The sequence below is a fragment of the Schistocerca serialis genome, chromosome 1 (assembly GCF_023864345.2).
Source record: "Schistocerca serialis cubense isolate TAMUIC-IGC-003099 chromosome 1, iqSchSeri2.2, whole genome shotgun sequence".
Classification (NCBI taxonomy): domain Eukaryota; kingdom Metazoa; phylum Arthropoda; class Insecta; order Orthoptera; family Acrididae; genus Schistocerca; species Schistocerca serialis.
Window position 1 is genome coordinate 917,998,116 of NC_064638.1, and position 26,827 is coordinate 918,024,942.

At 38.9% G+C, this 26,827-nt stretch overlaps 1 protein-coding gene across 2 annotated transcripts in view; it reads left to right on the plus strand.

Moving 5' to 3' along the window:
* Window positions 1-26,827, plus strand: part of LOC126412290 (armadillo repeat-containing protein 5-like) — a 227,696-nt gene that overhangs the window by 50,119 nt on the left and 150,750 nt on the right. For both annotated transcript variants that reach the window (XM_050081806.1, XM_050081816.1), the window contains 2 exons: window positions 1,865-2,116; window positions 17,955-18,204. In XM_050081806.1, coding sequence (XP_049937763.1) covers window positions 1,865-2,116; window positions 17,955-18,204 — 502 coding nt within the window. The remainder of the gene's footprint in view (window positions 1-1,864; window positions 2,117-17,954; window positions 18,205-26,827) is intronic.

Sequence of the window (26,827 nt, forward strand, 5' to 3'; positions counted from 1 at the left end):
GGGAGTGGAAAGACTTACCTTAGGGGGAAAAAAGGACGGGTATACACTCGCACACACACACATATCCATCCACACATATACAGACACAAGCAGACATATTTAAAGACAAAGAGTGTCTGCTTGTGTCTGTATATGTGTGGATGGATATGTGTGTGTGTGCGAGTGTATACCCGTCCTTTTTTCCCCCTAAGGTAAGTCTTTCCACTCCCGGGATTGGAATGACTCCTTACCCTCTCCCTTAAAACCCACTTCCTTTCGTCTTTCCCTCTCCTTCCCTCTTTCCTGATGAGGCAACAGTTTGTTGCGATAGCTTGAATTTTGTGTGTATGTATGTGTCTGTCTGTTTGTGTTTCTATCGACCTGCCAGCGCTTTTTATATATATATATATATATATATATATATATATATATATATATATATATATATATATATTGGTAAGTCACATCTTCTTTGTTTATATATATATATATATATATATATATATATATATATAAAGGCCTTTACAAATGTCTGCTTGTGTCTGTGTATGTGCGGATGGATATGTGTGTGTGTGTGTGTGTGTGTGTGTGTGTGTGTGTGTGTGTGTGTGCGAGTGTATACCCGTCCTTTTTTCCCCCTAAGGTAAGTCTTTCCGCTCGCGGGATTGGAATGACTCCTTACCCTCTCCCTTAAAACCCACATCCTTTCATCTTTCCCTCTCCTTCCCTCTTTCCTGACGAAGCAACCGTTGGTTGCGAAAGCTAGAATTTTGTGTGTATGTTTGTGTTTGTTTGTGTGTCTATCGACCTGCCAGCACTTTTGTTTGGTAAGTCTCATCATCTTTATTTTTAGATATATTTTTCCCACGTGGAATGTTTCCCTCTATTGGGATTGGAATGACTCCTTACCCTCTCCCTTAAAACCCACTTCCTTTCGTCTTTCTCTCTCCTTCCCTCTTTCCTGATGAGGCAACAGTTTGTTGCGAAAGCTTGAATTTTGTGTGTATGTATGTGTCTGTTTGTGTTTCTATCGACCTGCCAGCGCTTTCGTATGGTAAGTCACATCATCTTTGTTTTATTATATATATATATATATATATATATATATATATATATATATATATATATATATATATTTTTCCCACGTGGAATGTTTCCCTCTATATATATATATATATATATATATATATATATATATATATATATATATAGATAGATATAAAAAAATAGAGGGAAACATTCCACGTGGGAAAAATATATCTAAAAACAAAGATGATGTGACTTACCAATCGAAAGGGCTGGCAGGTCGATAGACACACAAACATACACACAAAATTCTAGCTTTCGCAACCAACGGTTGCTTCGTCAGGAAAGAGGGAAGAAGAGGGAAAGACGAAAGGATGTGGGTTTTAAGGGAGAGGGTAAGGAGTCATTCCAATCCCGGGAGCAGAAAGACTTACCCTGCGGGGGGGGGGGGGGGGGGGGGGGGGTTGGTTGGTAGGGCATATGTAACTGTATGTATGGGTGTAGAAGTTTTTTATCAGCTCTGTGGAAGGACGTTGTTCAGTCTTGTCTATATACCAGTATATCACGCAGTGCCTAAAATGCATATGGAGTGGCTACGTTTATGCCTTCCATTATCTGATTCTGTAATTTTCTTTAAGTGATATGTTCGCTACTGCTGATAGTGTCTGACATGGATATGGATTGGTATGCGATTTATATTTGCATGCAATTGATGTTTCATTTAATGCTCATGAATCTTAGGATAAAATTTGTACTGTACTGTGCAGAAATCCCAATAAAGACTTTGCCAGAAGAAAAAAAATTGAACATCAATGTAATTAATGAGTTCTGTCACATAAATAACTTTTCTTTGTTTTAGGACACATGCACTCCATGCACTAGTGCAATTTGCATATGATGATCTGGGCATGACAGAGTTGCTGCAGGCTGGACTTTTTGGAGCACTATCAACACACCTAGCAGCATCTGTAGAACGTTGTGGTCCTAATCATGGACACAAAATTCATGAAAAAAACAAGGATAGGTCATCCAGCCATCAGAGCAATAGAAAGAGAGTTCGTGTTAGCAGCCCAAGCTATGTTGCTGTCAAGAAAGAGCGAGAGCTGAGCAGGTATTATGTTTATTATAGTTTTAAAATTTCCACACAAAAGAATCTAACATTACTGTAAGCAGGTAACAAAAGTGACACCCAAGAAAAAAAAAATAGTGGAGAATGTGCTCAGTAGTAACAATAGAATCTTGAGATTTTTAACTCCAACCAGGAGACAGAGGGGCGAGAGTTTGGGAGTAGAGAGAAAGAAGAAAGAGAAGGAGTGAGAAAGAAAGAAGGAAAGGAGGGGATTACTGATAGAAATCAGTCTGTGAAGTGGGTCACAGATGTCCTAGTTATTAAGAGCAGTGCCTGTGAAAGCCCACCTTGTACAGTACACAGTTTTAACCAGCCAAGAAGTTGTGTAACAGCTCATCTCCACTGTAGGCAAAATTATTCATTCAAGAATTAAAATACATTGGAAGGTGTCAGCAGAATGAGTCTGCATGCCTCTTATCATTGCTTTCCTAATGTTTGTGAAATAGTTAATCACCATGGGCTAAGATGAAATCTGAGGAAGACATGGAGTCTGTCCAGGTAGCCTTTTTCATCAATTGCATTGTCACCTGTAAGGCATTCATTATATCTTCAGTTAGAAATTCTATGGGTGTTTATAGATTAATACAGTTTATTTGTAAATTTTTGTATAGCATAAATTCAGTAGTGTGTAGTACACAAATAACTATTGACCATAAAGACCTGCTTTGCCATTGTTTAGTTGAAATGTCAATTGCTTTTTGTTAACTGTATTGTAGTTCTAATGAGATGCATCAGCATGTTTTGCAATTATCTTGTCCTATCTAAATTGTACTTTGTGTGGCGAACTGCAGGTAAAGGTGTGCATGTTGGGTGAAGTTATCAAATTACATAAGTAACAAATATGAATAAAAATTTCAAAGTAATTCAGGTGTTTGATACTTTCGTGGGTAGTCGATGCTCACAGTAGTTAGGTTTTGACCCCTTGAGTATTTGGTAGTACTCAGCCTTAGTTCAGCATCATGATGTGTGACGTACCGCAATTGTTTTCTTCTTTACATACTTTTACACTATAACATTCATACCTATCATAAACTTCTAACTATATTTACTTGTGGTGCGATTCTTTCTTATGTTTATATGGTACCTAACACTCTACAAACATTTATCTTTCTTCACTTTAGAATGTGTCGATGCATTGTTCCCTGGAAGAAAAAACTTAATTCCAACTTAAAACTGTATCTTCGTAGATAAGTGTATAGTGGCTTGTTGGCTACTAATACCTTTTTCATATATTCATCCATGTATTCATTCACTTCAGTGTGCAGTTGTGTTATCACAAAACTTATTTCATGTCGTGTGTATCTCTGCTTACCTTATAAATCTGAAAGATAAAGTGTGTTAGAGGCATTGACCTCTTATTCAGTTTGCCACTGTACTCACTTGTTTACCTGCAGCAAGACTTTTCTCATCCATCAAGTATAATTAGTGTATGCACTTTCAGTACTTAAATTTTTAAAAATTGTACATACATAGATATAATGTGTATAGTAGCATAGGCTTAAGTAAATATCTTGTAGTTTAGCATCCTTTCCTGTGCATATAATCCTGTAGCTTATCTTGTGTGTGTGTGTGTGTGTGTGTGTGTGTGTGTGTGTGTGTGTGTGTGTGTGTGTGTGTGTGTGTGTATGTGTATGGTGTAGATAGTCGTAGTTGTAGTACAGACTCTCTCTTAATTTTCTATGTCCCTGTTTTCTCAATAGGCTTTACAAATGCTAGTGCGGACTGTAGCTCATAAGGTTTGTTTGTTTTGGGCACTCCAACACTTCCAGGTTTGGCTGTCTAGCATACACGCGCCTGCAGTTTGCTGACTAGCCTGCTCCCAAATGCGTATGCGCTGCGCCACTCTGATACCACTCGCTTCGCGGCGAGTTGTGTTTTGCATTGCACATTACCGTGCATTTCACAAGTTCATTTATTTGTTTACAACTGGGCTATGTGCAAGGCGAAGAATTGTATTTAGACTATCATCATCTCTAAGCACATAAAAGTAAAATTCTTCCTTGTTACAACCACTCATTTTATCGTTTACACATTTGAATTTAAGAAAAAACACAGGCAGAAATTTTCGTTAACAACCAACAACATAAATTCTGGAATGTGACTTTCCAGCAACCTACATCTAATATTATTATACATATATACAACTTAGAGGGTATAAAGCCCTTCTTCAATATATAAACATTCTCAAGTCTTTGTGTGGGTAAATGCCCTTGTCTTTACCCGTGTTCATGTGTACCAATCTGTCTGCTTCTGGATAGGGAATTTTAGTAATTATATATGGTCTGGTCTATAGTGGTTGTCACTTATGGTTCAGTTTTCCAATTTTTGTGGATTTGGGATGCGTTCTCAGTAACACCTTTTCTTCTATATAAAATAGTGTTGTACGTTTCAGCTTTCTGTCATAAATTCCTTTCCTATATTTAGCCCAGGCTTCCAGGTTGATTACTGCTTGTCGTATTTTATCCTCCAGTGATAATTCCTGTATAAGTATCTTGGGCAAAGGTTTCTCCTACTCGTCTACTTGTTTGGAATTGAACATCAGCTCATTTGGTGTAAATCTAGTTGATGTATGAGGAAGGTTGTTAACAACTTGTAAGAAGGGAGTGACATATTCAGTCCTGTATGTTTACGAGGTATGTAGGTACAAACCTATTGCATTCCTTAAAAAAACGTTTCTATGGGGGATGCTTCGGGATGAAATTTGGATAGTAAAATGTGTTTCATTTGGTTGGATTCTACAAACTCTTTCTAGCTACATCCAACAAAATATGAGGCATTATCTGTTACATGACTTCTGTTTTTCTTACTCTTGCAAAGTAATCCTCTTTGATTCATCTTATAATTGAAGTGGCTGTAGTGTTCTGCATAGCGTACAATTTTATTTATTTGTTGAAAATATCATACAGACCTACTATATACTTTATGCCACCCTTACCTCTGGGATAGGGTCCAGCCACATCCAAAGGTACCTTTTCTGGAGGCTTTTAGCCTCAATGGTATGTATTTCACTCTGTTTGGAGATGTTGGTATGTTTTGTTTTCTGGCAGACAATACACTTTCTTACCACCTGTAGTACTCTTCATCTAAGGTTGGGGACATAACAGTTGTTGTTATTATTGTGGTGTTCAGTCCTGAGACTGGTTTGATGCAGCTCTCCATGCTACCCTATCCTGTGCAAGCTTCTTCATTTCCCAGTACTTACTGCAACCTACATCCTTTTGAATCTGCTTAGTGTATTCATCTCTTGGTCTCCCTCCACGAGTTTTACCCTCCACGCTGCCCTCCAATGCTAAATTGGTGATCCCTTGATGCCTCAGAACATGTCCTACCAACTGATCCCTTCTTCTAGTCAAGTTGTGCCACAAACTCCTCTTTTCCCCAATTCCATTCAATACCTCCTCATTAGTTATGTGATCTACCCATCTAATCTTCAGCATTCTTCTGTAGCACCACATTTCGAAAGCTTCTATTCTCTTCTTGTCCAAACTATCGTCCATGTTTCACTTCCATACATGGCTACACTCCATACAAATACTTTCAGAAACGACTTCCTGACACTTAAATCTATACTCGATGTTAACAAATTCCTCTTCTTCAGAAATGCTTTCCTTGCCATTGCCAGTCTACATTTTATATCCTCTCTACTTCGACCATCATCAGTTATTTTGCTCCCCAAATAGCAAAACTCCTTTACTACTTTAAATGTCTCATTTCCTAATCTAATTCCCTCAGCATCACCTGACTTAATTCGACTACATTACATTATCCTCATTTTGCTTTTGTTGATGTTCATCTTATATCCTCCTTTCAAGACACTGTCCATTCCGTTCAACTGCTCTTCCAAGTCCTTTGCTGTCTCTGATAGAATTACAATGACATAGGCGAACCTCAAAGTTTTTATTTCTTCTCCATGAATTTTAATACCTACTCCGAATTTTTCTTTTTTTCCTTTACTGCTTGCTCAATATACAGATTGAATAACATCGGGGAGAGGCTACAACCCTGTCTCACTTCCTTCCCAACCACTGCTTCCCTTTCATGCCCCTCGACTCTTATAACTGCCATCTGGTTTCTGTACAAATTGTAAATAGCCTTTCACTCCCTGTATTTTACCCCTGCCACCTTTAGAATTTGAAAGAGAGTATTCCAGTCAACATTGTCAAAAACTTTCTCTAAGTCTACAAATGCTAGAAACTTGGGTTTGTCTTTCCTTAATCTTTCTTCTAAGATAAGTTGTAAGGTCAGTATTGCCTCACGTGTTCCAATATTTCTACGGAATCCAAACTGATCTTCCCCGAGGTCGGCTTCTACCAGTTTTTCCATTTGTCTGTAAAGAATTCGTGTAAGTATTTTACAGTTGTGACTTATTAAACTGACAGTTTGGTAATTTTCACCTCTGTTAACACCTGCTTTCTTTGGGATTGGAATTATTATATTCTTCTTGAAGTCTGAGGGTATTTCGCCTGTCTCATACATCTTGCTCACCAGATGGTAGAGTTTTGTCAGGACTGGCTCTCCCAAGGCCGTCAGTAGTTCTAATGGAACGTTGTCTACTCCCGGGGTCTTGTTTCGACTCAGGTCTTTCAGTGCTCTGTCAAACTCTTCACGCAGTATTGTATCTGCCATTTCATCTTCATCTACATCCTCTTCCATTTCCATAATATTGTCCTCAAAGTACATCGCCCTTGTATAGACCCTCTATATACTCCTTCCACCTTTCTGCTTTCCCTTCTTTGCTTATAACTGGGTTTCCATCTGAGCCCTTGATATTGATACGAGTGGTTCTCTTTTCTCCAAAGGTCTCTTTAATTTTCCTGTAGGCAGTATCTATCTTACCCCTAGTGAGATAAGCCTCTACATCCTTACATTTGTCCTCTAGCCATCCCTGCTTAGCCATTTTGCACTTCCTGTCGATCTCATTTTTGAGACGTTTGTATTCCTTTTTGCCTGCTTCATGTACTGCATTTTTATATTTTCTCCTTTCATCAATTAAATTCAATATTTCTTCAGTTACCCAAGGATTTCTACTAGCCCTCGTCTTTTTACTACTTGATGCTCTGCTGCCTTCACTACTTCATCCCTCAGAGCTACCCATTCTTCTTCTATTGTATTTCTTTCCCCCATTCCTGTCAATTGTTCCCTTATGCTCTCCCTGAAACTCTGTACAACCTCTGGTTTAGTCAGTTTATCCAGGTCCCATCTCCCTTAATTCCCACCTTTTTGCAGTTTCTTCAGTTTTAATCCACAGTTCATAACCAATAGATTGTGGTCAGAGTCCACATCTGCCCCTGGCAATGCCTTACATTTTAAAACCTTGTTCCTAAATCTCTGTGTTACCATTAAATAATCTATCTGATACCTTTTAGTATCTCCAGGGTTTTTCCGTGTATACAACCTTCTTTCATGATTCTTGAACCAAGTGTTAGCTATGATTAATTTATGCTCTGCACAAAATTCTACCAGACGGCTTGCTCTTTCATTTCTTAACCCCAATCCATATTCACCTACTATATTTCCTTCTCACCCTTTTCCTACTCTCGAATTCCAGCCACCCATGACTATTAAATTTTCGTCTCCCTTCACTACCTGTATAATTTCTTTTATCTCATCATACATTTCATCAATTTCTTCATCATCTGCAGAACTAATTGGCATATAAACTTGTGCTACTGTAGTAGAGGTGGGCTTCGTGTCTATCTTGGCCACAATAATGCGTTCACTATGCTGTTTGTAGTAGCTTACCCGCACTCCTATTTTTTTAATTCATTATTAAACCTACTCCTGCATTCCCCTTATTTGATTTTGTATTTATAACCCTGTATTCACCTGACCAAAAGTCTTGTTCCTCCTGCCACTGAACTTCACTAATTCCCATTATGTCTAACTTTGACCTATCCATTTCCCTTTTTAAATTTTCTAACCTACCTGCTCGATTAAGGGATCTGACATTCCACACTCTGATCCGTAGAATGCCAGTTTTCTTTCTCCTGATAACGACGTCCTCCTGAGTTGTCCCCGCCCGGAGATCTGAATGGAGGACTATTTTACCTCCGGAATATTTTACCCATGAGGATGCCATCATCATTTAAGCATACAGTAAAGCTGCACTCCATTGTTCTTATTACGTTTTGATTTCCTTTTATGTACACTATTTTAAAATCGAATTCTTAAGTATACTTATGTCACCTGGCTAATCGTTGGTGTAGCAATTTAAAAGTTAATGAAAACCGTTGGGAGTGATGGCCACAGTATACTTTTGTGTATTTTCTCCAAAGGAAATGTTCAAACTTTTTAAAGGACCAAGTTACAGCCAAACCCTCCAACTCCGTAACTAAATACGAATGTTCAGCTTCGGATAAGGTGCGGTTGGTGAAGCTAATTGCTTTACAGACGAGTTTTCCCTCTTCTTCTGCCATTTGAAAAAGGCCAGACCTTGAGAAGATGCATTAGTGCATAAACAAAAATTCTCCTTCGTGTCTGGTTGAGATAAAATATTAGCATTTAATAAGGCTTGCTTGATGTTCTTGAAATCGGTTTGACATTGCTTGTCCCATAACCAAGGTCTGTTTTTCCAGACAAGATTGAGTAAAGCATCACTGTTCGTAACTTGGTTAGGATGAATTTCCTGAAAGTTTTTTAGGATCTGGCAGTATGCATTCCAAAGAGATTATGTGTCCTAAAAATTTTATCTTTCCTTCTTTGAAATTAGACGTCTTGAGATTTGCTGTTACTGCATGTTTGGAAAAGTGGCTTAATACTTTTTCAATTAATCTTAAGTGTTCTACCCAAGTGGGGGTGGCGACTAAAAGGTCGTCCACCTTACTCAAACGTTTGGGCCCTAGCACTTTGTCCAGAGCAGAGATAAATACACGTGCACTTATATTCAATCCAAATGGTAACACTTGAAATTCAAAGCTCCTGCCCCACATATGAAGGTGGTATACTTCCGACTTTCTTCATGTAGTTTATTTGCCAATATGAGGACTGGATATCAATTATAGTAAGAAATTTAGCATCATGGAATTTCATAAGCTTTTCCTCTAAATTGTAAGGACATGTTCGAACTGGTACAATAATCGTATTTATGTTACCTGCGTCGAGGAACAAGCACACCTGGCCATCTGGCGTACTCACGGCCAAAATAGGACTACAATAAGGGGAAATTGATGGGTTGTATTATGCCCGATTCAAGTGTCCTGTTAATCTCTTTTCTTACTGCTTCCCTCTTTGTCCATGGTGTAGGGTATGAAGTAGAACAACAAGTTTCATGAGGATTACTTCCATTTTTTACACAAAAGCCGTAATGATACCTGGTCTTTTTTCAAACACATGTATATATGTAAGTATCAATTCCCTAAGTTCTGCTTGCTGTTTTTGAGACGAGCACTGTGATTCACTTACCTTTGTGCTGCTGACTGTTCATTATCGTATGTATTGACAAACATGGCTATGTGATTTACCAACTGAACCTCAAAGTTGTGAGTAACAGTTTTACGTCTATCAGTACTCCCCGTGATTAAGTCTATTGCAAATAATTGGTTATGTACAGTGAAATGACATTTGCCCTTGCCTGAATCAGTTTGTACTTGGTATGTCCTAAATTTATCTATACTGATTAAAAAAACAACCATTAGTTTCTCTATCACAAAATTGCATCCTACAGAAAATTGTCCTAATTGGATGGGAATTAAAGCTTGTATTTTGACTCCTTTCTATTATGACCAGTTGAATGGAGCTGGGTTGAATACTTCATGTCTGAGCCTCTCTTGTATGGCATCAGACCAATATTTATCCAGAAAGGCTCTCTAAATCTAATTTATAGTAGTGGCAATGTTCCGCCATATCCATAGCCCATAGTAGAACGTCACCATGTGTGTATGCAACAACAAATATAATTTTCTGGGCTTCGATCCAGGTATGAGGTAAAACGTTTCAAAATGCTCTAATAAAGACCATGGGGTTTGTTCTTTTCCCTTCAGAGGTAAATAAGGAAATTGTCGATGCCTAAGTAATCCCTCATCTCCAAGTAATGTTGACAAACACACCGCACTGTAGTGACAGTCGCTTGTGGCATGGCGCATGGCAATTGCACTTGCTCTACAGGTACAGCTGCTGGCAGGTGTTGCTGCAGTCTGCAACCTTCGCTATTTTACTTTGACGGGCTAGCCACATATTGTGGGTATCCGGTGAAAGGCTCTAACTTCTCTAAAAGCATGTTTTTTTTCTGTCAAATGTTATTTTGGAATGTCAGTAGTTTTAGCAGTACTGCCTTGTAATCTTTCCTCTGCTTCCTTTAAACCTGAATCTGTTTTAGCTAGAAATTGACTTTCTTCCTCTTTTATAGCTTTTTCTACTGCATCTACATAAATCTTGTGCTTGGATACTACCTTTTCAGCAAGGGTGCTGCCCTTATCCAGCATCCCAGCTTCAGCTTTTTCAGTTATTTCCTTTACATCTACACATAACTTATCTCTGTTTTTTGACAAATTTTGACTCTGAACTTAACTGGTCCACTCTTAGACTTAACCTTTGTACCTCTGTAGGTGAGTTTTTGCACACGTCTTGCAGCTCGCTGACTGTGTCTGTCACATTTTTTACTGGCACATCACTAAAGTTTTGTAACTCACCTACAAGTTGTTTGTGTTTATCGTCTACGGTAATACTCTTTCTGTTAACATATTTATATTGCGGGATACGTTGGTAATTATTTCTTGTTTTAGTTGTTTACCTAGCTCTCAACTTCCTGGATTAGTTCGTCAGATAATTCAATGCATATAGTTTTGCTCATCTCACTGAACTATTCTTGAAATTGTTAAATGCTTGATTTTGCTGTGTAAACTGTTGTCCTATATTTTCCTGATGTTTTGTGAACTGCTGTGTCATACCTTTAAGTTGTTATTACACTTTCCTGAAATTCCTGTTGTTTTGTAAACTGTTGTTGCATTAGTTGTATCAAATTGTGTGTCTCACTAGTATTTACATTTTTTTTTTTTTACAAACTGTTTCCTGTTCTTGTATTTGCGATGTCATGAGCAACTAATCAAAAGAATTTTCGCTGTCGTGCCTTTCAGATTCACTGTTTGATAAAAATGTTTCCCGGTGAGAACTGAGAAATTGTCTCATTGAGCATCATAAAAGTGACATCATGATTAGTTGTATTACCAGGGTCATCATGTATTGATAGTGGGAAGCCAACCTCATTTTATACATTGCCATTGGCCAGTTCACAGGTCGGCGCGTTACCTTCAACTTTTGCCAAGCTCGGATTTCCGACATCTTGGCATATTGCATTTTCTAATGAATGTTCAACAATGGCCATTTCCTTTGACTCCATTGTGAATAGTTTTTAAAAAATTATGAATAAAGTTTTTCAAAAATGAAATTTTGTCTGTATCGGTACTTCTCAAATAAAGTAGATTTAGCTGCGTATTCACTACTGAATCTGATTATTATCTGACACAGCCTTATAGAATTCAAATAACGTATCTTACACTTTAATGATGACTTTGTACAAATTTCATCTGTTCTGTAGAGGATATTAATTGGAAGGAGAAGAGATTATCTACTGCCAGAGAGACAATGCCAAGTGTGGCCATATAAGCATATAGTGTAGCAGCTTTCTATCTTTATTGCTGAAATCAGCATTCCTAGCTCATCTCATTTGTAGCCAGAATTTAATTTTAATTTGCTCCTTCAATGCTTTTATCATTTTGAATCCTGTGGACATGTAACAAATACAGTGAAAGTTTTATTAGTTTCTTGTAACAATAATATGAATCATTTATCTCAAAAATTTTTATCTCAGCAATTGAAAAGTCTGTTCATATTTTGCTCGGCGCCGTCCTTTAAATGGTCACCATTGAATAGGTATGTGGGAATGGAAATTGATTAATAATTGCTTGAATAATTGGAAAAATTGATTGGAAATAATAGTTGAAAGAAATTTGAAGGTAGTTTATGAATATGTGCGCAATACTGAGTGAAATTTAACTGTTACCAATGTCAAAAGACCTTTTATATCTATACATTCAAGGTCAATAAACTTAATTTCCATTACATACGGCTTCTCGTTAATTCCCTTGTGTTTAGTCTTGATTGTGACAATGTTGATGTGGGACTGCTCCTCCGGATACCGCGTAAATTCTTCTTGTCTGCTTTGAACCTCTTGATGCAGGATTTCGGCGATGAATGAAATGATGAACAGACAGGAACTGACCTCTTAACTGTGTGAATAAATTTTGCTTTTCTAATAACTTTTTGTAAGACTTTTAATGTATGGTTGAAATACACATTTTTAACAATGCGGGTACGATGGATCCAAGCTTACATCCATACGCTACCACTTCTTGAAACAAAACTGTGGAAATACATGAATTAATAAATTGGAGAGCGTATTTCTTACTGGAGAGTGTATTTCTTGCTTTGTTTCATACAGATATTTAACGATGTATCAAAACATTGTCCTTGCCACAAAACAACTCATTAATTTACCTTTGGTGATGTCCATAACTCATATATATATATATATATATATATATATATATATATATATATATATATATATATATATATATATATATATATATATATATATAAATAAAATGGAAGGAAACATTCCACGTGGGAAAAATTATATATAAAAACAAAGATGAGGTGACTTACCGAACAAAAGCGCTGGCAGGTCGATAGACACACAAACAAACACAAACATACACACAAAATTCAAGCTTTCGCAACAAACTGTTGCCTCATCAGGAAAGAGGGAAGGAGAGGGGAAGACGAAAGGAAGTGGGTTTTAAGGGAGAGGGTAAGGAGTCATTCCAATCCCGGGAGCGGAAAGACTTACCTTAGGGGGAAAAAAGGACAGGTATACACTCGCACATATCCATCCACACATACAGACACAAGCAGACATATTTATCTTTAAATATGTCTGCTTGTGTCTGTATGTGTGGATGGATATGTGCGTGTGTGCGAGTGTATACCTGTCCTTTTTTCCCCCTAAGGTAAGTCTTTCCGCTCCCGGGATTGGAATGACTCCTTACCCTCTCCCTTAAAACCCACTTCCTTTCGTCTTCCCCTCTCCTTCCCTCTTTCCTGATGAGGCAACAGTTTGTTGCGAAAGCTTGAATTTTGTGTGTATGTTTGTGTTTGTTTGTGTGTCTATCGACCTGCCAGCGCTTTTGTTCGGTAAGTCACCTCATCTTTGTTTTTATATATATATATAAAAGGATTCGATATCATGTTGTTTTTTAAAATTGAATCATATACTGATGAAAGTTTTGTGTAATTATAGCAAGTAAATGAAGAAAACTTATTATTCAGCAGTCAGCGCCAATCATTTATGATTTTAAAGACAATTGATTTCAACCGTAGACATGGTAGAGAACATGGAGTTTATGTTGTCCTCTTTCTGCAGTGTATGACAGCAAAAATAATTAAACATTTTTCAGTAGAGAATCTAAAGGTTCTTCTGCATTGAAAATGAATAAAGTTTGTGTCATTTTTCAAACCATCCTTCTAAAGTAGTTCCCTGGAAAGAGTGGTGGGAATATTTCTGTTTGTGAAAAAGTGTTGGTAGAGAAGGTGTAAGAAATGAGAACTGGAGACTGAGCACTTGAAACTTTTAACACCCATTTAGAAGCTTGAAGATAGACATTAAGATATAAAAAATATACTCCATAACCAGCCTCAAGGGATTGCCAAATGCTGACCTGCCACCGTAACTACTTCTGTCATATAACATCATTTTAATATGCCATATGTAGTGGTAGGGGGTTAGTACATCACTCTCTCAGCCATTGTCAGTTTTCCACACAATGGAGCCACTACTTCTTATTTAAGTAGACCTCAGTTGGGATCATGAGGCTGTCGTCTTTCCAGTTCCAGTCCTCCCCCCAAGAAAAAACCCCTACAGTACCAGAAATTGAACCCAGAACCTCCGCATTGGCAGTCAGCCTTAATGATTACTCAGCTATAGAGGTGGACTCCATATTAAGATGTGCCAAACTTTAATAAAAACCTTCCAGTTGGTATAATGGAGGCATGAGAAATTTATATCATCATCATCATCATCCTAATCATCATCGACCTTTGGACATCAGTGGCTAGATAAAAGGTTCTGCTTGACTTTTCTATGTATAAATGTCTTGTTGGAGTTTATCTGCACTATAGGAAACAGTACAATGTCATTAGCAAGATTAAGGTGGTTCAGATGTGTTTTGTTAATACATATTCCTTCTTTGTTTTCCTAATTTAAGGATCTGAAAACTTGTTTTACAGCTGCTAAGAATAGTTTGGGATGGTGAGGAATTTCTTAACTGACTTCTAATTATTTCTGAATTTCCCACTATGCTAAACTCTGATGCAAGCTGGATATATTTTGATTCATTTTCCTGTTTCTTAAGTATTGTGAAATATTAGAATCTTAAAATTCTTAATAGCTTTACCATTTCCAGCCAGAAATTTCTGTAAATTATAGGAAAACAGGCACAAAATTGTGAATGATTAATTTGTTCATGACTCCATTTGTTTTTTTGCAAGTATGTATTCAGACATGGAAAAAAGGAATTAGTAGGGTAGTACATGTGAAACATTAACTTCGCTTAAACGTCATAGGAATGGTCTTGTAGTATGTAAATACTTCAGGAGCAAAGGAGACCACTCTCAGAAAAGTGGAAGTCACTCTCTCTCTCTCTCTCTCTCTCTCTCTCTCTCTCTCTCTCACTAACACACACACACACACACACACACACACACACACACACACACACGCACACACACAGACACACACACACCTATGCTCCTATGTGGTCATAGCTAGACTAATCGTGCTGATGCAGTTTTTTGCCTTGTGGACTGTTTGTGGTGGAGAGGTAGTGTCATTTGGGGTGGGTAGAGGGAGAGGGAGGCAGGAGGCAAGGAGAGGGGGTGGGTGTTGATGGCTTGTGGCTCAGGGGGAGGTGGGCAGTTTGTGGACACAATGTCAAGGAGGGTGGGCAGGAATGCATGGGGAGAGTTGGCAGGTATATGGGTTAGCATTATTGTTGTGAGCTTAATCAACTATATTCTGATCCACAACAGCTTTTCCTTTGAAGGGAAGGTTGACAAACAAACCTGTGGCACAGCCACTACCACATGGTACCTACTATACCAGCCTGTTTATGGGCCATCTAGAGGAAATCTTCCTGGCCTTCCAACACTCTCAACCTCATGTCTGCTCCAGGTTCATTCATGATCTCTTTATAGTCTGAACTCAGAGCCAAGACAGTCTTTTCACATTCCTTGACAATCTCAACACCTTTTCTCTCATCTGCTTTGCCTGGTCTCCTCTATCCAACACGTCACCTTCCTGGATACTGACATCCACCCTTCTGATAGCTTCATCCACACCTCTTTTTACATTAAACCCACTAACCACGAACAGTACCTGCATTTTGGCAGCTGCCATCCCTTCTACACCAAAAAATCCATCACACACAGCCTAGCCACCCATGGATGACATATCTGCAGTGACGAGAACTCCATTTCCCAATATGCTGAAAGTCTTCTTTAATCCTAAAATACTAACTTTGCTTAAATATTTCTATGGAATATTATTGGACATTATAGTAATGACATGATATTTCTGCAAGACAGCAGAATGTTAGCTTCAGGTAATGATGTGATTACAGGTACAGTTGTGATAAGCTGGTTTTTTGTTTGTAAAATGTTTCACACTTGACAACAAGCTCACACATTTATGAAATCACAAGAGGAGGCAATGTTCTTAAAGAGGAGTTCTGTATACATAGAGATAGCTATTTGTCTGTATTCAATGGGAGAGAATAATTCAGAAACAAAATTTTTGATGCTAAATCAATTAATTATGATACAGGGAAGAGTGAATGTCAAACACTGAATGAAAGACAATCTCGGGAATGTGTTACATACACAGTTTGTTGACTTTGTAATGTTTAACAGCAAATTTTTGCTTTTATTTATTTCATCATCATCATCATCATCATCATCATGTACTCTGCCTGTCGGTGGGTTTCTGATACCACTGCTGCTATTTGAGCATGTTTCAGGCAAGCTACCAAGCGAAGTGGCGCAGTGGTTAGCACACTGGACTTGTATTTGGGAGGATGATGGTTCAAACCCACGTCTGGCCACTCTGATTTAGATTTTTTGTGATTTCCCTAAATCACTTCTAGCAAATGCTGAGATGGTTCCTTTGAAAGTTCACAGCTGATTTCCTTCTCCATCCTTCCCTAATCCAATGGGACTGATGACCTCACTGGTCCTCTCCCCCAAATCAACCAGCCAACCAAACAGGCTAGCTGCTTCGTAGTCTCATAGTTCAGTACCTTTCTCTTTTTACTTCATTCAGCATTTTTATTCTTCCTATTTTTTTCTGTCCTTCCACTGTACCTTCAACAGCTGTTGTCAGAATTTATTTTCCTTGAAATGTATGTCCCACTCAGTTTACTTGGTTTTTGTAACCAGGTTGGAAGATGTTGTAACCCTATATAGTGCGTGCTCATACTTAAACAGTGTAAGCCTTGATGGCCGGCCGAAAGAGGCTGCCTCATGTTGGCACAGATGGTGCACCACACACTGTACCGTGTGCAAACAGCTGTATATAGGGCAGCATACTGTGCACTCAACTGCTGTAATGTTTTTGTGACTATGTAACATTTCACTGTTAGACTGTGCATTAATATTTATTACGACACCATTCAGTGTGCCCGTATTTTTCTTTATGTGGAGGTGAATTAAAAGTTGGTTGGTGGGAATTGTAATATTGTGTTTGTGCAACATTATGATAGAAGAGTTTCTTGAACTTTACCCTCTCCATTGCTTCACTTGATCCATCCATTTTGTTGTCTTGATTCTCCTCCGGTACCACATCTCAAATTCTTCATTTATATCTCTTTCTCTCTTCTTCAGTAACCAGCTTTCTCAGCTGTATGGAAAAATGTTTCAAATAAAGCATTTAACCAACCTTCCCATTCCAGCTTCAGCTTACTCCACAATAAGCATTTGTTTTTTGGAAAGCTTGCTTTGCAATTGCAGTTCTTGGTCTCATATCTCTTTCCCTTAACCAGAAGAAGAAGAAGAAATAAGAAATAAGATCAAGTATTGCAATAGCAAAGCAATACACACACACACACACACACACACACACACACACACACACACACATATTACTGTAATGTTTCAATGAAAAAGGTTTTCTCCATAAAGGAACCCATTGGGAAATTATATCTGCTGATTTTATTATACATGCACTTTGAATGGCAGAACATTGCAACAGTGAATAAGTAACTAAACATAACCTTAACCTTTTAATAGTATCAGCACCTGTAGAGGATTATGAAATTGATGCTATGGTGACACCCATTGATAATACTTTGACAGTAACACTTCATGTAACTGTCTAAAGCAATGAAACTAAATAGTCTGTACTAGTAAAGAGTGAAAAACTATTGCATGCAAAAACAGTTGGATCCAAAGAGCAGCGTAAAATAATGCAAGAGAAAACTTGGAAACCTAAGCTCTTTCCATCAAATATTGGTTTTGAAACTTCATGCTTTTTAAAATCAAGAAAATAGATGTACATGGATGAAAGAGATAGCATGTGTCAGCATAGGAACAAATACAAATCATGTAGTAAAGCAGAACATTGTAAAGTAGGTGATAGGTACTGTCTTGTGAAGGATTACAGGTAAATAAATTAGAAACAAATAAGTATAAGTAACTCATTAAAACTATTCCCAAGGTTCTTGCTTCATGTACTACAATTTCTGTATACTGAAATTACTTTTTGCTTTACTAGGTCGTGGTCATCAGATTGTATGGATGGCAATGACATTCAGATGATAGGAGACTGGAGCCCAACTAGTTCTCATAGCTTTTGTTTCTCACCGGACGGACCATCTTCACCATCTCCAAGTTCAGCTTCGTCTTCTCCACCACCAACACCAACAGAATATGACTGGCCTGATTTATACTCTCCTGTAACAGCTGAATATAATGAAAGCAATGATGAAGAGGAGATGGGACTTCAGGAATCATGGAAAGACATGGTATATACTACATTCCTCTTATCAAATTAATTATATTTTTGAGTAACTAAAATGTACCCTTTTCATAGTGTGCATGTTCCATAGGCATCTCATGTGTTTTTCTTTGAAAATTAAAATATTTTTAATTTATCTTATTCGTTCGACAAGTTGTAATATAAGGTATTTTCTTTTTGTTATGTGCGCTCATTTTGAAGATGTTCACATCCTCAAACTTTGCTTAAATTTTTATATATTTTATCCTGTTAATTTTTTTTATCTTTATGTTGCTGCACAGTATGTTTTTTAATATTTAGCTTGGTTGCCAACTCCATTTTCTTTTTTTTTGGGGGGGGGGGGGGGGGGGAGAGGGGGACGGGGAGGGGGAGGGGAGGCTGGCCATCTGTTAGTCACACTGAGAAAACCCTGTACCTGTAATGTTTAGCAATAAGAACCATGATTATATTATCCCACACACATTAGAACACCCTTTGTTTTTCAAGTCCCTGTTTGCACTTTGCTCTATTATCTGCAAGATATAGACACTACACAGTTATCTCTGTTAAAACTGTTAGGTAATATTCGCATATTAGAAAGCACGTTGATAATATTATGAAAAAGGTAGATTGCTACTCACTATACAGTGGAAATGTTGAGTTGCAGACAGGCACAACAAGAAGACTGCTAAACAAGTCAACTTTTGGCCCAAAAGCATTCTTCTGAATCAGACAACACATGCACAAACATTCGTGCAAATGCAACACTCACACCTGACTACTGTCTGGCTGCCGAGGACAGACTGGATTGTCATTTGAGGCTGCAACATAAATCTGAGTTGGCCCAGTACATTCTTTATAGTGCATTTGACTGGTGGAGGAGATTGTGCTAAACATCAATACCCTTAAATGTTTTCTGTTACCTCCTGACATATGCGAGTCGACATTCGTGGCTGTTGTCTCTTGAATACTTGGTCCAAAATTTCTGGCTGTCATAAACTGCTGTATCCCTTCTCTTCCTACCTGATATATGGGAGAGGCAAGGTCGTGGTGGTCTTCCACAACTGCCGTAGGGACCAAATTCATGAGTCAGTCATACATCTTTTCGACTTTCTTCTTTTGAATTTGCTCTATGCACTGGCACCCCTTGATGAATTTCTCTGTTGTTGTGACATCCTTTGCCAGAAGAGCTTGGTACTCGTCTTCTTTGACTTCATTCATCAAATGTGAGATTTTGTCGACTTCTACCGTATTCGAATTCACAGTGTGGCATAGGACTAAAATATTATATTATGTATGTGACTGTGTCATTTTCTCATGATGTTAGGTCTTGTTTCAAAATCTTCACGAAGTGTACTTGTTGCTGATTGTCACAATTTTTTTTTGCCCCAGCTATTGAGCTTATCTTTGTTGTTCTTGAACCGCCGCTAGGCTGTGCACCCAGGGAAAAGTACATTTGGCAAACACTTCATGTCATCCCACCTGTTGTATTAATGACTTGGTTGAATCCTTTCAGCCATCTCATGAGGTCCTGGTTAGTATGTCTGAAAACCATTGTTGGGGAGGGGGGGGGGGGGGGGTTGGCAGGATTTTTATTAACGTTTATATTAGTTGCCCTAATATTTTCCTACAGCATTATCCACGCATGCAACCAGGGCCTGTAAATTACTGAGGTAAGGTTAACCTGAAAACAGATGTAAATGTAAATGAAGTACCTGTAGTCTGCTTCCACTTGACCATGTTTCCAGCTCTCCATAGGTGAAGTAAAACTCTTACTCAGTACTGTGATGTAGTGAAGAAGTAGCCACAGAAATTATTTAAGCAATGTTTCAAGAAAAACTCCATGTATTCAGATTTTCTGTGTATCAGATGTGCAAAAAACTAGCGCTAAAGCTAAATTGTTTTCTTTCTCCAGCACATAGCCCAGTTCAGAATCAAAATCGTATCCATGATTATAGAAATTCTATCTCTATGAAATGTCATCTGAACTAATCAAAGATTGATTAGCCCACCTAAAAGTGGAAAGTTTAATGTTCCACACACTATGTAGATTTTGAATATGGACCACATGCAAAACCTGGGATGCCTGAAGTTAACACTAGAGTTCAGTTTTATTCAATTAAAATCCAGTACAGCCATAGTCTCTCATGTGAGAACTTAAAGTTACTTCACATATAGCCATTCAGAGCTTATGCTCATGGTTGCAACTACCATGGCAGATGAATACATTTGACCCTGTGACAAACTATTCCTGAATTCTGTGAGGGGTTTGCTTCTGTTCCCCAGTGCAGGTGGCAAACAAAACGCTTTCAGCCTGTCAGCACAACCATAAGATTGGAAAGCACCTTCCTTGATGCATTAAATTTGTAATAACTCTCTCACATAGAAGAAGGTGTAATTAGATGATTGATGAACACTAACTTCACTTAACAAAGGTTTATTCAGCACTTGCACATACAAGAGCGCAGAGCGAACTGCCTCCGACCAGAACACATACAGTATATATATGGCTACAGAACATTCCAGTACAATGATTCTTGACATTTGTGGATACTTCTAGATTGTACTCGAACCAACTATTGAAATTAAAATTGTACAATCCAGGTAGATTTTGAACTCACAGCCCTCCATGCAACAGTTTAGTATCATAACCACTACACCGCAGTGCTACTCAGTTTCTTCTGCGACATTGCTCCCTCCTTAAGAGAACAGTGTCTCGGTGTTACGTCCTCCTAGTCCGGGAACGAGTCATCGGTGCTGCATACTCTGACTCCTGATGAGTGATTCTCGCCCTGGCGGTGATCTTCTTAGAACTTCTTTTGCCGCTATGCTTTTCATAACTTTTACGCTTGTTGCTTGTCGCTGGAGCTTCGAATTTACCCTGGGTTGCAGGATCCTTATAGGGCTTCATTCAAAAGACATGGACTGTGTCTCTGATCTTTCGTCGTCTTGTGTCGGAGTTGAAATCTTCAACTTCATAAGTAACATCAGACAACTGTCTTACAACCTCATAAGGTCCAAAGTAGTGCCTGAGAAGCTTCTCAGAGAGACCAACCTTCCGAACAGGAGTGAAGATCCAGATCAGGTCACCAGGCTGGTAGACGACAGGGTGGTGGCTCGTGTCATACCTCCGGTGATCATTTTCTTGGGTCTGCAGCGTGCTCAGTCGAGCTAACTGCTGAGCTTCCTCAGCTCTGGTTAACACCTGGCCGATGTAGTCGTCATCCACGTCATCAGGATGTAACGGAATCACAGTGTCCCGTCGTCGTAGTCGCCTCACGCCCATGACCAGGAAAAGTGGTGTAAATCCTGTTATGTCTTGTTTGGCGGTGTTGTAGGCAAACATTACAAAAGGTAACACCTCATCCCAGGTGCTCTGCTCAACATTGACGAACATTGATAGCATGTCGGCCAAGGTCTTACTAAGGAGTTCAGTAAGCCTGTTAGTTTGCGGATGGTAGGCAGTCGTCATGTGATGAGTAATGTTGCACTGACGGTTTATCTCTGTCACAAGATTCGATTGAAAAGTTTTCCCTCGATCTGTAATTAACAACCTTGGGGCACCGTGTTTTAATACAATGTCTTCCACGATAAATTTGGCTACCTTGATGCTTTGGCTGTTTTCACAGCTTTTGTAATGGCATAGCATGTCAGATAATCAGTGCAAACAATAATCCAGACATTGGAAATCATCTGTGGAGATCAGTCCCAACACACTTTGGCTGGTGGAATTGGTATGAGTCGGCCAGGTGGCTTCTGAGGAACTGCCTTTCTCCTCTGGCACTCTCGACAGTCCAATACATAATGACGGACACTCCTAAATAAACCTGGCCAGAAAAATTTCTTGCGGATTCTGTCATATGTCTTAATAAATCCTAAATGTTTGGCCTCAGGTGTTCTAATGTTTTTCAGATGGCAAGAGACAGTGTGGTATTGGGTTGTAAGGCTCACATGTCTCTCAAGTCAGTTAACTTGCACCTTGTGTATAACTGATCCTCTTCTCTGGGTAATAAGCTATGTCGATCTCCCAAAAGCTTCTTCTCTGAAGACTGTAGCAGGTTAAAGGAATTTATTAAACTACTTATCTATCCTTGAAATAACTTGGATACTTGTAGAATACTTTTCAGTTCAATCAGTTCATATTTTCAACTTCCATAGACAACAACTTCTGCAAGCTAACTTAGTCCTTAAACATTAGACTCATTTACACATATTCAAATATCATTGGTTTAATAGCCAAATAATTTATGAACATCATACATGTGTCTTGCTTCGTTCACAGCCAAGACACGAAGTGAGTTAAAAGTCTCTAGTCTCAAGCAAGTCCAATATGTGAATGTACATAGAAATCTATATTCAGTTGTTCATTAATGTTTTTACAATCAACACAGATACGAAAGAGCATAGAACACTGCATAAACTTTTCTTGTTCTTCTCTACCCATACACACAAACTCTGTGGACCATATAGCAGGTACCTGTCTGTCGCCATTAGCCGCCAGGTCCATCTTTTTCTCGTAACTGTTTTTTGACCTGCACATACAAATAGGCAATGTGCAGTAGGGTGTATTCGTTTCTCCGATTCCTCTCTAAAATATCGGGTGTTCGAAACGGTGGAAGGCCGAGTGGTTCTAGAATTTACTCCGAAATTCTTGAAGCACTACATATTCTTCCCCTTAAATCGAACAAGCGATATTTTACACAATCATTATGTAAATTTATATCAAATACAGGTCTAACAATATACTTTCCAACATAGATCTTTGTACTTATTTAGAATAAATTTTAGCTAATCTTTCATTTATTCTGCTCTCACTCAATAGAATGACATCAACCCCGAATATTCCATCGTGATCTGGGAAATTTTCCTAGTAGTTAGGATTCGCTAGGACACTGTCTCAATTTCCAATCACAAACTCCACATTTTCACGACACTTGAGTACTTTATTCGTTATTCTAATTCTTTGTACTACTTCTTTAGTACGCAATCGTCTTATTATTTGTAAACTTTTTGTAGTCTGGAGGAACTCTGGGCAAAATAAAAGTGGTCCTATTGACACTCGTAAAACATAATAATGCTACCAGAATAATTTCTACAAAATTTTGTGACTTTTGTCACGATACTGTCCTTACTACACTACAAAGAGTACCTATACCTCACATACGGGTTGATCCTATTTTCCTATGGTACAGGTCAATCCCCTTCTTGGTGCCCCTGTCCACACTATATAGGTTAGCCTTTCTTAGGTCTGTCTATCCAATACATGCTGGGTGCGTCCCCCCCTGATCCTTCTTGAGTAGGCCTAATGGTTCGTTGCCCTAGTATACATCTTTATGTACACTATAACTAAATATTATGTGGTAAAACTATAACCTACTTCACTCTTCACACTCACTTTTTCATACTTCTCTTTTATACCCTAGAGTGCTCCTTTACTTATCAACTTCTGTGTTTCCAGCATCTAATTCATGCCTACATACATTGTTCAATATATAATATGCTTACTTAGGTTATAAGAGTCCCACTATCCTACAAGTCGTCAGAATATTTGCTAGACTGACATTCCTGGATAATTATCACAATTGGTTTCTTCCTGACGTATTCTCATTAGGTATGCTCCTTATCAACATGATCGTTTTTTTCCAGTACTTAGGCAATGTAGAACCATCTCAATGAACAACCATAAGTTCATATTTCTCTATGTGCTCATTGTTTCCCCCTACAACACCTGACGGTTCTCACATCGTTTTAATCTGGACTCTTATTGTTTGCGCCTCATGTTATGGTGTGTGTATGCGGAAGTGTGTTTGTGTAGCCCGATTCTTCGGCCTACTTATATGAAATAAGTTGAAGGTTATTGGAACCACGGAAAATAAGAAGGACTTCAGTGATAGAAGTATAAGCATATGGAAAGAGGGAAAGATAGACTGGTACTCAGATGAGAAGTAAGAAAGGAAAAAGTAAAAATGGTTGCTAAGATTGAAGAAGAGAAAGAAGATATCCCCAAAGACAGGAAACCCTTCCCACCTCCTTCCCCAGGATCCCTAATCCGGCGGTACTTGAGTGAGAAGCCAGAGGAGGTGTGATGTTAAATATATCCTGCAGAATGGACATTCTCACCTTCACCTTTGAAGTTCCCAAAGAAAAATCTTAGCAACCCCTAAGGAATGACAAATGGTGAAGAACCAGTCACACTTGTCTGTGAGGGTTGTCTGAAAGGTGTGGTGTGTGTTTACTGTTAGTCATGCTTGTACTTGCATTACCCACCCCTTCCAAAGCTAATATAAACCCTCCCCTATACATCACATCTCATAAAAGGGTAAAAAGACATTCTCCATTATGTATAAAATTATGTATCATATGATCACAATTATGTATCCATGGGTTGATGCATGGCATGGCACGGCACGTGATAGTTACCTTCCTAGCACTGACTGCAGGAATGATCATTTCATCCAGCACACATAGTCTCCACACACTCGGATGCGCATCTTCCTGTCCACAGTATCTCATCTCGTCTAGCATAATCTTCAAGCGACCACAATCTATAATTGCCAGAGAAGCTTTCAGTAAGTCCCATCTGAGAATGACGTCATGACTACACTCTTGTAAGATGATGAATTCTAAGGGCTGTGATGGCCACTTATACCCACACGAATGGTACATCTTCCTGTAGGTTTTACATATTTCCCATTAGCCACCTTCGGCAGAGATGTTGTGTTGCTGAATACCGTTTTCTTGAACTGGCGACAGTACTTCTCTGAAATGACTGAATAGGATGCTCCAGAGTCCACAAGAGCTTGGGCTGGTCAGCCATCCATGATATTGACGTAGTTTCCTATCATTTTCATAGTGATCGATGGCAGAGGATTTTTCTCTTTGGTGGCCTCACTTACAGGGAAGGTCACACCCTTTGGTTTTCCAGGTTGCAGCAGCTAGGTGATCGGCTGGAGCTTTTAAACAGTGATGGAGACCTTGATCGGCATGTTGGGGAGCGTCCTCTCCAGCAGCTAGCTTGTGGCAATGGTGACCTACGTCATCCTGCACCCACATCTTTTTGTTTATCTTTGTCGCCCCGGAGTTGGTGTCGGCTAAGATTGGTCTGCTATCTTCTGGTGCGGGCATCATCAAATATCCGCTGTCTTTCTCAACAATAGCGAACCGCATGTCCCGGTCGTCCACAGTGGAAACGTACTGGTTGGTTATCCTTGGTCCTCCAGACATCGGTCTTCCTTGGTGCCCAAGAAGGTTCCTCATGCGGCATTGTAGGAATGTAACTTTGCCTGGGTCTCAACTTTTTCACCATTTTAAAGGGAAATGAAGGACGAGAGATTGGGTTCAATGTCTGTTCCACTTCCTTCCTTATGACCTCTTGAAGTGTCTCGGGTTTTTCCTCGCCGTGCAGTCCAAGAACCTTCTGAACTTACTTTCTCACTATCTGACAAAGAACACTTGTGAAATCAGTTGCTTCCTCCATTACAGACATCGATTCGATGTTTGGAAGCCATTCAAACTTGTTGCATGTAATTCTTTTTTGATGCATTGTCTTGATATACTGGCGCCATTTTATGAAGTCGTCTGCTGTTGGAACCTCCTTCAGGAGTAGGTCTTGATACATATTCTCAGCAACACCCTTAATGAGATGTGCAACCTTATCTTCCCCCTTCATTCTAGGATCCACTATTTTACACAGCTCCCAAGACTTCTTGCATGTAGGATGCCGTAGTTTCTTCTGGGCACTGTGCCCTGCACTTTAATTTATCTTCACTTAATGAAGGTTTATTCAGCACTTGCACATACAAGAGCATGGAGCAAACTGCCTCTGGCCAGAATACATACAGTATATATACAGCTACAGAACAAGCCAGTAGCATGATTCTTGACATTTGTGGATCCTTCTAGAATGTACTTGAACCGAATATAGAAATTAAAACTGTACATTCCAGGTGAGTTTTGAACTCACAACCCTCCATGCAGCAGTTAAATATCATAACCACTACACCACAGTGCTACTCAGCTTCTTCTGCGACAATATCTACAAGCTGTCTCATGTTTTATTGCTTTTATTAGTGAATGCAGTTGCTGTAGTCAGGCTAGTTAGGACAGTTAGACATCAGACATTACGAAGTAACAAGTTGTAACTGGCAAACTTACTCCCAAGGTACAGGGCTATTACAAATGATTGAAGCGATTTCATAAATTCACTGTAGCTCCATTCATTGACATATGGTCACGACACACTACAGATACGTAGAAAAACTCATAAAGTTTTGTTCGGCTGGAGCCGCACTTCAGGTTTCTGCCACCAGAACGTTCGAGAGTGCAGTGAGACAAAATGGCGACAGGAGCCGAGAAAGCGTATGTCGTGCTTGAAATGCACTCACATCAGTCAGTCATAACAGTGCAACGACACTTCAGGACGAAGTTCAACAAAGATCCACCAACTGCTAACTCCATTCGATGATGGTATGCGCAGTTTAAAGCTTCTGGATGCCTCTGTAAGGGGAAATCAATGGGTCGGCCTGCAGTGAGCGAAGAAACGGTTGAACGCGTGCGGGCAAGTTTCACGCGTAGCCCGCAGAAGTCGACGAATAAAGCAAGCAGGGAGCTAAACGTACCACACCCGACGGTTTGGAAAATCTTACGGAAAA